Source organism: Ceratotherium simum, chromosome 29 (genome assembly GCF_057802395.1).
Source record: "Ceratotherium simum simum isolate JZ-2026a chromosome 29, ASM5780239v1, whole genome shotgun sequence".
NCBI lineage: Eukaryota > Metazoa > Chordata > Mammalia > Perissodactyla > Rhinocerotidae > Ceratotherium > Ceratotherium simum.
In genome coordinates this window covers 37,034,469-37,050,565 of record NC_141928.1, presented here as the reverse complement: position 1 = coordinate 37,050,565, position 16,097 = coordinate 37,034,469, and the positions used below count along the sequence as shown (strand labels likewise).

The 16,097-nt window shown below is 39.5% G+C and overlaps 1 protein-coding gene across 6 annotated transcripts in view; it reads right to left on the bottom strand.

Annotated features, from left to right (window-relative positions):
* MELK (maternal embryonic leucine zipper kinase) overlaps positions 1 to 16,097 on the bottom strand; it is an 89,713-nt gene that overhangs the window by 48,057 nt on the left and 25,559 nt on the right. For all 6 annotated transcript variants that reach the window (XM_087419454.1, XM_087419457.1, XM_087419459.1 and 3 more), the window contains 2 exons: positions 14,297 to 14,389; positions 12,585 to 12,683 (listed from right to left, as the gene is read on the bottom strand). In XM_087419454.1, coding sequence (XP_087275580.1) covers positions 12,585 to 12,683; positions 14,297 to 14,389 — 192 coding nt within the window. The remainder of the gene's footprint in view (positions 1 to 12,584; positions 12,684 to 14,296; positions 14,390 to 16,097) is intronic.

Here is a 16,097-nt window from a genome sequence, read left to right as displayed (position 1 = left end):
GTCATACACCATAATCAGGTGGGATTTATTCCAGGGATGCAAGGATGGTTCAACCCATAAACATCCACAAATCAATCAATGTGATACACCACATTAACAAAATGAAGAATGAAAATCACATGATCATCTCAGATACAGAGAAAGCATGTGAGAAGATTTAGCATTCTTTTATAACAAAAACTCTCAATAAGACAGGTATAGCAGGAAAGTACAACATAAAGGCCATATATGAAAAACCCACAGCTAACATCATATTCAATGGTGAAAAAGTGAAAGCTATTCCTCTACGAAGACAAACAAGACAAGGATGCCCACTCTCGCTACTCTTATTCAACATAGTATTGGAAGTCCTAGCCAGAGCAATTAGGCAAGAAAAAGAAATAAAAGGTATCCAAATTAGAAAGGAGGAAGTAAAACTGTCACTATGTGTAGACAACATCATTTTATATATAGCAAACCCTAAAGAATTCACAAAAAAATTAGAAATAATTAACAAATACAGTCAAGTTTCAGGGTACAAAATCAACACACAAAAATCAATTGTGCTTCTATACCCTAACAACGAACCAGCACAAAGAGAAATCAAGAATACCATCCCACTTTACAATCACAACAAAAAGAATAAAATATCTAGAAATAAATCTAGACAAGGAGGTTAAAGATCCATATATTGAAAACTATAAGACATTACTGAAGGAAGTCAAAGACGACACAAAGAAATGGAAAGATACTCCGTGTTCATAGATTGGAAGAATTAGCATAGTTAAAATGTCCATATTACCTATAGCAATCCACACATTCACTGCAATCCTTACCAGAATCTCAATAGCCTTTTTCACGGAAATAGAACAAAGAATCCTAAAATTTATATGGAACAACAAAAAACCCCGAATAATCAAAGCAATCCTGAGAAAAAAGAACAAAGCTGGAAGTATCACAGTCCCTGATTTCAAAATGTACTACAAAGCTATAGTAATCAAAACAGCATGGTCCTGGCAGAAAAACAGACACACAGATCAAGTGGAATTGAATTGAGAGCCCAGAAACAAACCCACACATTTACGGATAGCTAATTTTTGACAAAGGAGCCAAGAACATATCAAGGAGAAAGGAAAGTCTCTTCAATAAATCATGTTGGGAAAACTGGACAGCCACATGCAAAAGAATGAAAGTAGACCACTATCTCACACCATACACAAAAATTAACTCAAAATGGATTAAAGTCTTGAATGTAAGACCTGAAACCATAAACTCCCAGAAGAAAACATAGGCAGTAAGTATGTTCTTTGAAATCAGTCTTAGCAGTATCTTTTTGAATATGTCTCCTTGGGCAAGGGAAACAAAAGAAAAAATAAACAAATGGGACTACAACAAACTAAAAAGCTTCTGCATGGCAAAGGAAACCATCAACAAAACAAAAAAACAACCTACTGATTTGGAGAAGATATTTACAAATCAAATATCCAATAAGGGGTTAATATCCTAAATATATAAAGAACTCACACAACTCAACAACAAAAAACAAACAACCTGGTTAAAAACTGGACAGAACATATGAACAGACATTTTTCCAAAGAAGATATACAGGTGGTCAACATGAAAAGGCATGTGAAAAGAGGTTCAGCATCACTAATTATTAGGGAAATGCAAATCAAAACCACAATGAGATATCACCTCATGCCCATCAGAATGGCTGTTAACAAAAAGACAAGAAATAACAAGTATTGGAGAGGATGTGGAGAAAAGAGAACTCATGTACACTGCTGGTGGGATGTAAATTTTCCATAGTGCAACCACTATGGAAAACAGTATGGAGATTCCTCAAAAAATTAAAAATAGAACTATGTTCACTGCAGCATTATTCACAATAGCCAAGACTTGAAAACAACTTAAGTGCCCATCAACGGATGAATGGATAAAGAAAACATGGTGTATACATATACAATGAAATACTACTCAGTCATAAAAAAAAGATGAAATCTTGCCATTTGCAACAACATGGACAGACCTTGTGGGTATTATGCTAAACAAAATAAGTCAGATGGAGAAAAAGAAATACCATATGACTTCACTCATATGTAGAAGAAAACACATAGATACAGAGAACAGATTGGTGGTTACCAGAGGGGAGTGGGCTAAGGGGAGGGCAAAACGGGTAATGGGGCACATGTGTATGGTGACGGATGGTAACTAGACTTTTGGTGGTGAACACAATGCAGTCTATACAGAAGTCGAAATATAATGATGTACACCTGAAACGCATATGTTATAAACCAATGTTACCTCAATAAAAAAAAGATGTACTATAATTTAACAATAATATTTTCCAAAAGAAAAAGAAAGCACAAATAGGACACACGAAGAATTAAGAAACAAAAAGGTGATCAAGTAGTAAACAAAACTGTGTTTCTATGCTATAAGAATATGGACTCTTTGAAGGGACTGAAATTGCATACAACCCAAAAGAACACCCAAGGCCAGCTCTCCAATCCTGGCTCATTCATCATTATTAACACCACAGATATATTACCAAATCATCCCTTTTTAAAATGGAATAGACTTTATTCCATCAAATTATGGACCCTTTAGCCTTCCAAACATTCCATTTAAAAAGTACACCATAGGGCCAGCCCAGTGGTGTAGTGGTTAAGTTTGCACACTCTGCTTCAGCGGCCTGGGGTTTGCCAGTTTGGATCCTGGGTGCAGACCTATGCACCATTCATCAAGCCATGTTGAGGTGGTGTCCCACACTGAGCAACTAGAAGGATGTACAACTACGACATACAACTATCTACTGGGGCTTTATGGAGAAAAAAGGAAAAAAAGGAGGAAGATTGGCAACAGATGTTAGCTCAGGGTCAATCTTCCTCAAAAAGAAAGGGAAGGAAGGAAGGAGGAAGGGAGGGAGGGAGGGAGGGAGGAAGGAAGGAAGAGTAAAAAAAAGAAAAAAAAAAGTACACCAGGGAAAAACAATCACAATAGAATAGCCAGGAAAATTCTAGAGGAAAAATAGAATAAACGAGGACACTAATTCTACCAGACATTAAATAAATGGTATTATGAAGATAATAGTAATTAAAACAATTATGTATAAGACAAGAATAGATAAAAAGATAAATGTAATGAAATAAGGAGCCCAGAAAAAGAAATATGTAAATGTAGGAATTTAATATATAATAAAACCACCATTTCAAATGAATGGGAAAATGATGGATTATTAAATAAACAGTACTGGGACAACCAATTATTTATTTTTTAATAAATAACCAGTTATTTATTAAAAAGATGAAACTGGATCCCTAGAAACTATCACAGATCAGAGAAGGCTAAGGAGACGTGACAACTAAATATAATACAGTATCCTGGAAGAATTCTAGATAGAAAAAGGACATTAGAGAGAAACTAGTGACATCTAAAGTACAGAGTTTAGTTAATAGTAATGTACCAATGTTGGTTATTTAGTTGTGACAAACATACCCAGCAATGTGAGACGTTAATAACAGGGAAAATTGAGTGAGGGATAAATGAGAACTCTCTGTACTATCTTTGCAACTTTTCTGTAATCTAAAACTATTTTAAAACAAAAATTTTATTAATAAAGAAAAAAGTTGGGTCTCTGTCACTTGTTACACCAATATTAATTCTTGGTAAATCAAAGAATTAGTATTTAAAAAAAGTAAATGTACTAGGAAAAAACATGGGGAAAAGATTAAACCTATGGATTATAAACACAGGACCAAGTGCTAATTTCCTTGGGAAGCTCTACAGCGTGGCAATTAGGAATACAGGCTCTGGATCCAGACCACGGGAGTTCATATCCCAATTTTGCCAATAATTAGCTGGATAACGTTAGGCAAATTACTTTCTCTCTCTCCCTGTTTCACTTTCCTCATCTTTAAAAAGGGTGTGATAACAGTACCTACCTCACCGGACTATCGTGAGGACTAAATGAGCTCATCCAGGTAGGGTGCATACAGCAACGCCTGGCACATGGTAAACACGCAATAGATGGCAGCAATCATTATGACTCCTTACTGTAGAAGTGTTCTCATAATTCAATAAGAAAAAGATCAACAACATTAGAGAAAAACGAGCAAATGTCATAAAAAGGCAGTTCACAGAAAAAAAAATATATGTATAAACATTTAAAATACGTTCAAATTCTCTAATTATTAAAGACACATGAATAAAACACCAGATGCCATTTTCACCCATTCAACCGACCAAAACCTAAAATTTTGATAAATAACAATAGTGGAGAGAGTGTGGAGAAATAGGCACTCTCCTATACCACTGGTGGGAATATAAATTGGAAAAAAATGCTGGAGCACAATTTGACAACATCTGTTAATTTTTCAAACGTCATACCCTATGATCTAGCAATTCTACTACTCAGAACATATGTCCAAGGAGGTATGTATAGGGATGCTCACCAAGCATCACTTATATCAGCGAAAAAACTAGGAAATAACCTAAAATGTTCAACACGAGAATGGCCAGATAGACTATTTATAAAAATGAATGTGTCATACGTATCATGGCACATACCGTTGAGTAAAGAAAGAAAGATACAGAATGATAAGTATGATACCATTTATGGTAAGAAAAAAATACAAAAAACAGTCACGCACCACATAACGACATTTCGGTCAACAACGGACAGCACGTACGACGGTGGTCCCATAAGATTAATACCATACGGCCTAGGTGTGTAGTAGGCTATACCACTAGGCTTGTGTAAGCACAGTCTAGGATGTTTATATAACAACAAAATTGCCTAACGATGCATCTTTCAGAACATATCCCTATCGCTAAGTGACTCGGGACTCTACTACAAATAAAAGATCTGGTAGAACCAAAGCGATTAACAGTGGTTACCTATGTGAAGGCTGCAGGGTTGGGGACAGATATTGGAGGAGAGGTCAAGAGAACTTTAATTATCTGTAATGTTTTAATTCTTTATACAGAGAATGTTTTTATGCACTACTTGTGTAATTAAAAATTAATTTTTAAAAATGATACACAAACTTAGAATAAAGGAAATTTCACAATAAATACCACGCAGCCATTAAAAATTAATGAAAACCTATACATGCTATGTACTAATATGAAACAATCTTCAAAGTAAAGTACTAAATTTAAAAGGAAGAGGGGGCAAGGTTCCTTAACTGTGTGGATGATTTAATTCCAAAGGATATATTCACATAAAGGTGTGCATAAGTACAGGTAATTCCTGCAAATGTTCTGTGCTTTGCCTGAGCCCAGTTAAATGGATTTACAGATTATAGTATCTGGTTTAACTAAACTAAATCCTCACAAAATAGCCAAATGGTTTAAGAAGATTCTTGAAAAGAAACCACAGATTAAAGGTTAGACTATAAATACAAGCACAAGCAAGCAACAATAACAGAGCTGACACCTGTATTCTTAGTGTGAACCCATCAACCAAAACACAAGGTTAAAAAAAGACCTAATCCTGAGCCAGCCCTGATGGCCTAGTAGTTCAAGTTCGGCACGCTCCGCTTTGGCGGCCCAGGTTCGGCAGAACCACACCATTTGTCTGTCATTAGCCAAGCTGTGGCAGTGGCTCACATACAAGAACTAGAAGAATTTACAACTATACACAACTGTGTACTGGGGCTTTGGGGGGGAAAAGGAAAAACAATGGGAAAGACTGGCAACAGATGTCAGCTTGGGGCAAATCTTCCCCTGCAAAAAAAAAGACCTAATCAGATCTAACAAGTTGTCTCAAAACTTGAAATTATCAAGACTATTTGAAGTACAGATTTACGCACATTGTTAATGACCCTCAAATATAAGTATATATGGCTGTTGCCGTCATAAATTACAAGATTTTTAAAAACAGAATCTAGACTATGAAAACAAATCTCTACAATTTCTTTAGTGATGTTTCAAGTCAAGAGACCATACCAGAGTAAATTCCAGAGGAATCAAATAGTTAAACACACACAAAAAATGAAATCATAAAACTACTGGAAGAAAACATGGGTTTTTTTTTTTTTTTTTTTTTTTGTGAGGAGGATCAGCTCTGAGCTAACATCTGTGCCAATCCTCCTCTTTTTTTGCTGAGGAAGACCGGCTCTGAGCTAACGTCTATTGCCAATCCTCCTCCTTTTTTTCCCCAAAGCCCCAGTAGATAGTTGTATGTCATAGCTGCACATCCTTTTAGTTGCTGTATGTAGGACGCAGCCTCAGCACGGCTGGAGAAGCGGTGCGTCGGTGTGCGCCCGGGATCCAAACCCGGGTGGCCAGTAGCAGAGCGCGCGCACTTAACCACTAAGCCACGGGGCCGGCCCCGAAAACATGGGAATTTTTAAAAACAATATAAGTAAGAAAGCCTTTCCAAATATGACAATTAAAGACTGACAAATTTGACTAAATAAAAATAAAAAATTTCTGCATAGCAACAAAAAAATCTCAAAGATAAGGATCAAAAAAGTTGATACACTGTATTGATGCGGGTATGGAGAAAGAGGCATTTTCATGCTGCTGCTGGTAGTTGTATAAACTGATAGAACTTCACTGGGAAGCAATTTGGCAATATCTATCCAAATTACTAATTCACATACTCTTTGACCCCAGTAACTCTTCTAGGAATTTTCATACAGATATGTTTACAATGTACAAAATGACCACTTGGAAATTACTTATATGTCCAATAGCCTAGGACTGGTTCAATAAATTAAGGTATATACTGCAATTCCATGCAGTCATTAAAAAAATGAAGAGGTTCTGAGCTGAGTATGAAGTGGTATGATTTCCAAGACATACTGTTAAGGGAAGAAAACAAGATGCCAAACAGTGTTTGTGGGTATGCTACCATCTGTGTGAAAAAACACGGAAGGGAGTAGCAAAAAGAGATAAAATACACAATTCCTTATTATGTACAGACTAATCTGAAAAAATACATAAAAATCTGATATACACTTTGTCATTGGGTAAATAAACAACCTTATGCCAATAAATTTGAAAAAACAGACACAACAGACACATTCTGTATGTTCAAAACTGAACTCCTGATCATCCCTGCTCTACCAGGAGTCTTCTCCATCTCAGTTAACGGCGGCTCGACCTGTCTAGTTGCGCCGGTTACTCTGCTCACGCCATCCATCAATAAATCATGTTAACTGTACCTTCAAAAGACTACAGATCAGTCTGAACACATATCCTGACTATGGTGGTGGGTACATGGATCTATTAACGTGTTAAAATTCGTAGACCTATACACACAAAGTATACTTTATGCTATGTTAACGTAAAAATAATTTTTTTTTAAAAAAAGACACCCAGGGGGCCGGCCCAGTGGCATAGTGGTTGGGTTCACATGTTCCACTTTGGCGGCCCGGGGATCGCAGGTTCAGATCCCAGGCGCGGACCAATACACCACTTATCAAGCCATTCTGTGGTAGGCTTCCCACATATAAAGTGGAGGAAGATGGGCACGGATGTCGGTCCAGGGCGAATCTTCCTCAGCAAAAAGAGGAGGATTGGCAACAGATGTTAGCTCAGGACTAATCTTCCTCACACACAAAAAAAGAGACACCCAGAATCCAACCACTTCTCACCACCTCGGTGGCCACCATCTCTTATCTGAAAATTACTACGGTATCCTCCTAACCAGTCTCCCTGGTTCTCCTCTTTGCTCCCTACATTCTATCTCCACACAGCAGCCAGTGTGATCCTGGTAAAACCTAAACCTGACCATGTCACTCTCCTGCTCAAAACCCTCCCACGGCTCCCCATTTCACTTAGAGAAAAAGCCAAAGTCCTTACGAGAGCTTACGAAGCCCAGGCTGTTGGATCTCCTGCTCCCGGAGACTTCCTATCCTACGACTCTCCTCATTTTCCCCACCCCAGTCGTACTAGCCCTCTTGCCCTCCCTCGACTATACCAGGCATGCTTCTGCCTACTGGCCTTTGCTGTTTCCTCTGCCTGAAACATTCTCCTCCTTGATATCCACTTCACTAACACTCTCACCTCCTTCAAGCTTGCTCAGATCTCACCTCTGTGAAGTTTACTCTGACCGCTATATTTAATATTCATTAATGCAACCTACCCTCCTCTTCCTCCACACACCAATATGTTCTCCTGATTCCTCTTTACCCTGCTCAATTCTTTCTTTTTTCTAAAGCAAGTATTATCTTTTAATATAATTCACTTATTTACTGTGCTGATTGTCTTTTTCTATATCCCTACCACTAGAACATAAACTCCATGAGGGCAGGGATCTTCCATCTGTTTTACTCAATGATATATCCTAAGCATCTAAAAAAGCGCCTAGGGCCAGTCCCGTGGCTTAGCGGTTGGGTGCGCGCGCTCCGCTGCTGGCGGCCCGGGTTCGGATCCCGGGCGCGCACCGACACACCACTTCTCCGGCCATGCTGAGGCCGCGTCCCACATATAGCAACTAGAAGGATGTGCAACTATGACATACAACTATCTACTGGGGCTTTGGGGGCAAAATAAATAAATAAATATTTAAAAAAATAAATAAATAAAAAAGCACCTAGCACAAATTAGGTGTTCAATAAATACTGAACTGCTCACTAAGTTGAAAGAACACTGAATGAATGAATAAATGAACAAACGATCAAATAAACTAACAGAAGAATAAGCAAACAAACAAATGAACGGTTGCCTTTCTAATTAGAGAACATGTGAACAGAGACCTGAAGGAGAGGAGGGAACAAAGCATCTATCCGGGAGAAAACCATTTCAGGTGAAAGAAAGAGCAAGAACAAAGGCCCTGAGGCAGATGCACGCTTGGTATGATCAAGAAACCAGGGGGCAGAAAGAAACAACAAGGAGGACAAGTGAATGGAGCAAGTGAGGAGGGCAAATAGTAGTAGGTGATGAGGGCATCAAGGTAACGGGAGGCCAGTGCACACGGGTAAAGCCTACAGCCCACAGGGCCACCTCTGGTTTGCACCGAGTGAGATGGGAAAGAAGCCACTGGAGAGTTTCTAATAGAGTGATGTGATCTCACTTACATGCCATTTAAAAATCTTCCCATAAAGAAGACACTAGTGGAGATGGACTTACAAACACATTCCACAAAACACCCAAGGAACTAGTAATTGGTTCAAGAAAGGAAAAGTACATATTGATCTCCAAACAAATTTTAAGTCCTGGACAAAATATTGGCAAACCAAATTTAGAAATGTATGTAATAATAACAGCTAACATTTATTGAGCACTACTCAAAATGCTTTCCATGGATTAACTCATTAATCCTAACAACCCTATGTTGAAAATAATATCATTCCACACATTTGGAGAAACTGAGACACAGAGAGGCTAAGTAGTTTGCCAAAGTCCACAGATAGAAAGTGGAGATCCTGGATTTTAAAAATACCAATGAGACCCTGATTTAATGACCCTGGGAGTTGGACTCAGTATTTTTTTTTTAAATTTTTTGTTTATTGCAGTAACATTGGTTTATAACATTGTAAAAGTTTCAGGTGTACATCATTGTACTTCTATTTCTGCATAGATTACATCATGTTCACCACCAAAATACTAATTACAACCCATCACCACACACATGTACTGAATTATCCCTTTCACCCTCCTCCCTCCCCCTCTTCCCCTCTGGTAACCACCAATCCAATCTCTGTCCCTATGTGTTTGTTTATTGTTGTTATTATCTACTACTTGATGAAGGAAATCATACGGTATTTGACCTTCTCCCTCTGACTTATTTCACTTTGCATTATACCCTCAATGTCCATCCATGTTGTCACAAATGGCTGGATCCACCAGAAAACTTTTAGAAGTAATAAACGAATATGGTAAAGTTGCAGGATACAAAATCAACATACAAAAATCAGTTGCATTTCTGTACACTAACAACGAAGTAGCAGAAAGAGAAATTAAGAATACCATCCCATTTACAATTGCAACAAAAAGAATAAAATACCTAGGAATAAACTTAACCAAAGAGGTGAAAGATCTGTACACCGAAAACTATAAAACATTTCTGAAAGAAATTGAAGAAGACACAAAGAAATGGAAAGATATTCCGTGCTCTTGGACTGGAAGAATTAACATAGTTAAGATGTCCATACTTCCTAAAGCCATCTATAGATTCAGTGCAATCCCTATCAAAGGACTCAGTATTTTTTAAAGCGCCCAAGTGATGCTGATACAGCCAGGACTGTGAACCACTGCTCTAAGTCCACTAGCTACAGCTTCCCCGCCCCGAGAGCGATCACATGCACACAGCCAAGGCAGGAGACGTCTTAGTGAGGATTTAAATATGAAACAAGAAGCAGATGCAAGAAAACGTTGATTTGTAAGATCGTTGCCAACAGAGAAATTCTATGATTATGTGTCCCCACATTGTCCTTCTAGAATTCTAAAACTTATAAGATTTGGTGCTATACCACCCAGCAGATCCAGTTCTAATTCAACTTTGGAGAAATCTTTGTCAGTTTATTTCTTTGGCATGGAGTTCCCAAAAAAAGAGTGGGGTAAAATATGCTAGTAGCTTATAATATTAAAATTATTTTCAGAACAAGAAACACAGCTCTACTTTACAGAAAAGAGTAGCAAAAAGAGGGAATAATTCAAGAGGCCAACCTAATATTTTTAAAAGTATACCTGGAAAACTGTTACTGAGCCACCCAAAGACCAAGCCTCCCGCCCACTCCACTTCTGTAAACTGAAGCTGAAGATACAAAGCGATCCTAACACCCCTCTCCCCTGACCTGCTGTTGACACGGTGGGGTGGGCTCTGTGTAGTCAGGAACTGCGGCCACAGGCAGCAGGCAGAGCCAAGGCAACGACTGCTACCCTGCAAAGCGTGAGGGAGGCTTCTCGAGAAGGGATGGGAGGAAATACAGGCTGTCCTGGCTTCCCCAGCAGGCTCCAGGAGGCCAGCCTCCAGCCCACCGCCCCATGCATCTCCCCTTCCCAAGGAGAAGCCCACGAACACAGTTCCCCCAGCTGCGGCAACTGCTACTGCTAACAGCGCTTCTCCTCGACCCTGCAGAGTCAGAGCTCCTCAGCCTTCAGGGAGCTGGAACTACTACAATTCCATCTCTTCCCAAAACTACTCCTTGTAGTTTTGGCACTGATTTTAAAGGTTTTCCCAGGGTGGGATACAGGAAAAACTATTAAGTCAAATAAATTAAAAAAACTGAAGACTGAACTCGGTGCCCTTAGACTTGGTGTTCTATAGGGTATGCAATGAGCCAACCGGACAATCACTTTCACCTCTGTGCGCTGCTTTCCAGAAATGAGAGTTGATTTAGGTAGTCTCCCTACCTAAGGGGCGTGAGAGACCCAACGGCCCAGCCACATAAAACTTCCGACCATTTCTCCCCACGCTTCTCCCATCTTATGCCCTGGCTCATACTGTCTACTCTGCCAGGCATGCTCTCTCCCACATCCCTTTCTGAAGCACTTCTCCCCTTCTTTGAAAGCCCTGCTCAAACCTCACTGCCTCCAAGCTGTTCTCCCAAATCCCTCGCCCGCTCCTTGATGTACACCTCTGTCATAACACGGCATCCCTGACCTCTGCCCTTTTTAGATAGCCTTGCACCTGTCTCCAACAAGAACTCAGGCCATGGTGGACAATGGTCACGTTTCATAGATCCTCGTTCACGCCTTTCAGTATCTCATACAAAGAAGACCTTCAGGAAATGTTTGTTAGAACTAAATTCAAGCCGAACTCAGAGCAGGTGCTCTGCTGGTCTGACCCTGGTTTGCTACAGATGCAATATGGTGCTCTTTCTTCCTCCTTCCGTGTCTTCTTTTGAATGTTAACTCTTTAAAAAGAATTTTATTATTTTCCTTGCTATATCTGATTTTGGGGTTTTTTTATATGGAATATAATTCACATAACGTAAAGTTCACCCTTTTAAAGTGTATAATTCAGTAGTTTTTAGTATACTCACAAAGTTGTGCAATCATCACCACTATCTAATTCCAGAACGTTTTCATCACCCCAAGAAGAAACCCCATACTCACTAGCAGTCGCTCCCCCCGCTACTCCACCACCCTCCCCACCCCCACAACCACAAATCTACTTTCTGTCTCTGATACACATGATTTTAACAAAGCTTACAGTACTCCTAACCGTGGTTTTATTATACATCAAAGCCAAATTCTATCCTCCAGAAGAAACAGTTTCTCTTTTTTTACCATAACTCAATAGGAAAATATGATTTAACACAACAACTTACTGAGGTATAATTACACGATACAAAACAAAAACTCTTACCAGGAAAATCATCTCACACATTTACTTTCTCATTTGTTTTTGTTTTGTTAAGCTTTTTATTGAAGTATAACATACATATAGAAAAGTACACATATCATAAGGGTATACCTTGATAAGTTTTCAAAAACTGAACACAAGTCTAGCCAGCACCCAGATCAAGAAACAGAAGCCCCCAGACCCCTCTTCTAGTCACCCCTCCTTCTAAAGAGCAACCACTGTCTTGACTTCCAACAGCATACGTTACTTTTGCCTGTTTCTGTACTTTCATAAATAGAAGCACAGAGTGTACAGTATAGGAAACTTTTACATTGAAAACTCTAGACCTTGTAATACTTACCATAATCTTCTTGTACAAAACCATGACATTATCATCATCAAATGGTAGAAAGCCACACATAAGTACATATAAGAGTATGCCCATGCTCCAAACATCTGCCTGAGAGGGAGAAAAAAATAATTCAAAAAAATTTAGAACATATTTCAGAATGGCAATACATGTAACAGAATCACAGAATCTTCACAGAGCTGGAAAAGAGCTCAGAGATCATCCAGTTCAACCTGCTCATTCTACAGACAGGGAACCCAAAGCCCAGAAAGGAAGGCTGGCCCAAAGTCACCCAGTCAATGGCAGGCCACCCAGGTCACCTCCTGACTCGAGTTCCTGCACTCTCCTCTAACGCTGGACTCTAAGGCTTAATAGACAATAATTTCCTGAATTTAATCACAAGGAAGCATCAGACAAATTCAAATTGAGAAACTTTCTACAAAATAACTGGCTTCCTCAAAAATGTCAATGTCAAGGAAGATAAAGACAGCCTAAGGAACTCTTCCAGATTAAAGAAGACAAGAAACACGATAACTTAATGCAATGCATGATCCTGAACTGAATCCTAGACTGGAGGGAAAATATAGCCACAAAGGACATTATTGGTACAATTAGCACTATTTGAATATGAATTGTGGATTAGATAAATTGTATGAACGTTAAATTCCCTGATTTTGATAACTAAAGTGTGGTTATAAAAAAGAAGGTCCTTGTTTTTAGGAAATATATACATAGTATTTAATGACAAAGGACTATGATGTCTCCAACTTACTCTCAATTGGTTCAAAAAAATTAATATGGTCATATATATGAACATAGAGAAGGATAAAGCAAACAGGGATAAACATAAACAATTGTGAATTTGACTAAACATATACAGAAGGTCCTCACTCCATATTTGCAACAATTCTGTAAGTTTGAGATTACATCCAAATAAAAAGTCAACAAAAACAAGTTAGTTCCCATCTTCTCACGTTACAAATTAAATAAACTGGCATATCTCAAAGTTTCTCTCACGTAACACTAGTTCCAAAAGATGCTCCATATAAAAGTCGGTTCCGTAGACAAGTAACTCGAGACCAGCTGCTATCTGTGATGTTCCCGCCCAAAGGATCACATTGTATAAGAACATATTAAAGATTTGGACATGTCCTGAACTAAAGGAAACTGTTCAACCAGCATTTCCCGAGCTTTCAACGACTAAACCTTTTTTACCTTATGATGCCAATATCAGCACAATTAGTGCTCCAGAGAACGGAAGGGGCTGACTGGCTTGCGGTAGCTAGTGGTAAAGCAGGCAATGCCCGGGCCTGCTGAGCCTGGGCCTCCTACAGCGGACTGCTGGCCCTGGAGAGTTGGCTGTGGACAAAACGCAGGTTTTCTCGGTGCTAACCGGCATCTCTGAAAACTGAGCCTGCAACCCTGGCCTTGTGCTCTACCGGGCTGGACGAACAGTCTAAACTATGGCACTGTTCAACACCAGAGCAACCACAACAAGGACCCCGGAAATATATCCTTGCTTCATGAGTGGGCTATGCATTATATTTATTACAAGTTATTCATTTCATGTGTTACTTTACATACCTCACTCTGAACAGACTGAACTCTTCAACAAGATTATTTCTTACCTCATCGTTATATCCCCAATGCATAATGCCTGACTCAGTACAGGTCACCAATAAGTGTATATTGATCACATACTGAATTAATCAATGAATAATTACCTCTGAGCCCAGATACGATTTGCCTTGTATTAATTCGGGTGCTGCATAAGCAAGACTCCCACAACATGTCTGTAGGTGGTAATCCTTGTTATCCTGACAATAAGATAAAAATGAAACACTTAATTACAGCCTTAAGAGAATTAAAACCTTGATAAACATTCTTTCAGCACAAGCAAAGAGAAGCTAGATGAAGAATTACCCAAATAAGAGACTTTTGCAGCCAACCCAGTGCTCACTGCCTACATGCATGCACGTGCGTTTCCTCTTCTCTGGATTTCCAATGTGGCTACAACCCGGCACGAGCAAATCCTCTTCCCCTTAGCTCAGTCAGGTCAGGCTCATACTTCCCCAGACTTCCACTCCCATAATAATCAGCTTAGCACACATCCAAGCACGCATGTCTTCCCACCTCCAAGCACTCAAGGAAAAAGGATTATGTCTTTACTGCACCCTATCTCCAACACTGAATCTTTAGACACAGAAGAGCTTCTTTCCCCTTAGAGGGAAGAGAGCAACATGCTACACAGAACAGTGCCTTGGGAGTCTGTTTTCTAGACTCAGTTATCACAGGAGTCACAACGTGAGCTTCCAGTTCTGTTAAAATGAGAAACCTGCTCCACCTCCTCTGCTCTCCCACAGAAATATTGAGACATAATGAAAATGATGCTATTGCCCAACATGTGTACTAAGTTCCACAACTGGCAAATGACCTGCCAGATTGTGAGATTTCATTTACAACTGCAACAACATGCCCAGAAGTGAGCTCCTCAGCAGAAAACTGAGGCAATCCCCTCCTAGCCAACTCCAGCTTCCTTAGAGGGTGTCTGTGTGGGTCGAATCTGCGGCAGCCAGAAGGAAAGGCTGATGGAGTCTGTCAGACAGATTCTCCACTGCCTCCCGTAGAAAAGATGACTTAAACCACTTTATCTGCTCAGAGTATGTTTTATCTTTATACGCCTGCCAATCAAAAAAACGCCTTCTAGCATTTAGTTCCCAGACACAAGCTCCACTGACCATCTCTGAAGAGCCAAGGGGAGAGGAAAATCAGAAAGAATAAGACATTCAGCCAAAGGGGCAAAATCTGCTTCCCTTAGCACCTAGCTAATTCTGATTGGGGCGGGAAATAATCATGGGACTACACAGGACTGAGGCAGGTCTGCAGTTTCAACATTCTTAATGAGTGTAGACAGCTCATTTTAGAGACTGTGAGAACCATCATTTGAGAACTCAAGAGGAAGCCTCCAACAGGCAGCCACACAGGAGCTGTGCTGCAGACAGCCGAGTTGGAGAGTTCAAAGTCACCTCAAAGAGAAGATGTGCTGGAGAACACCAGTACTTAACTGTGGAGCACAAATTAGGGACATACATAACAGTATAAATTGAAAAATGCATATGTACTTTTTCCTCCTTCTTTCATAAGGAAAGGGGACTGTCTCTCAAAATGTAACTAGTTGTTAGTTATATAACCATCTGGATAACAAGGAATAGATTTGCACTAAATTCCCAAAATTCACACCTAAATGAACGAAGGCATCATCTAGTGGCAACATACTCAAACTGCAAACACACAGTCAATTCAGCATTCCTGCTGTGATGGTCTCAGGTCACCTCAGCACTGCACATTCCCTCACAGCATACCCAGGGGTCTTCAGCAGGACCAACCCTGGACCTAGAGTCGTGGTGCTCAACCTTGGCCACAGAGTAGAATCAACTAGAGAACTTAAAAAAGGGATGAAATTTAACATTCTTCTCAATGGATACAACCAGGCTCAATAAAGACTACACGGAAGTCCGTGCAAGA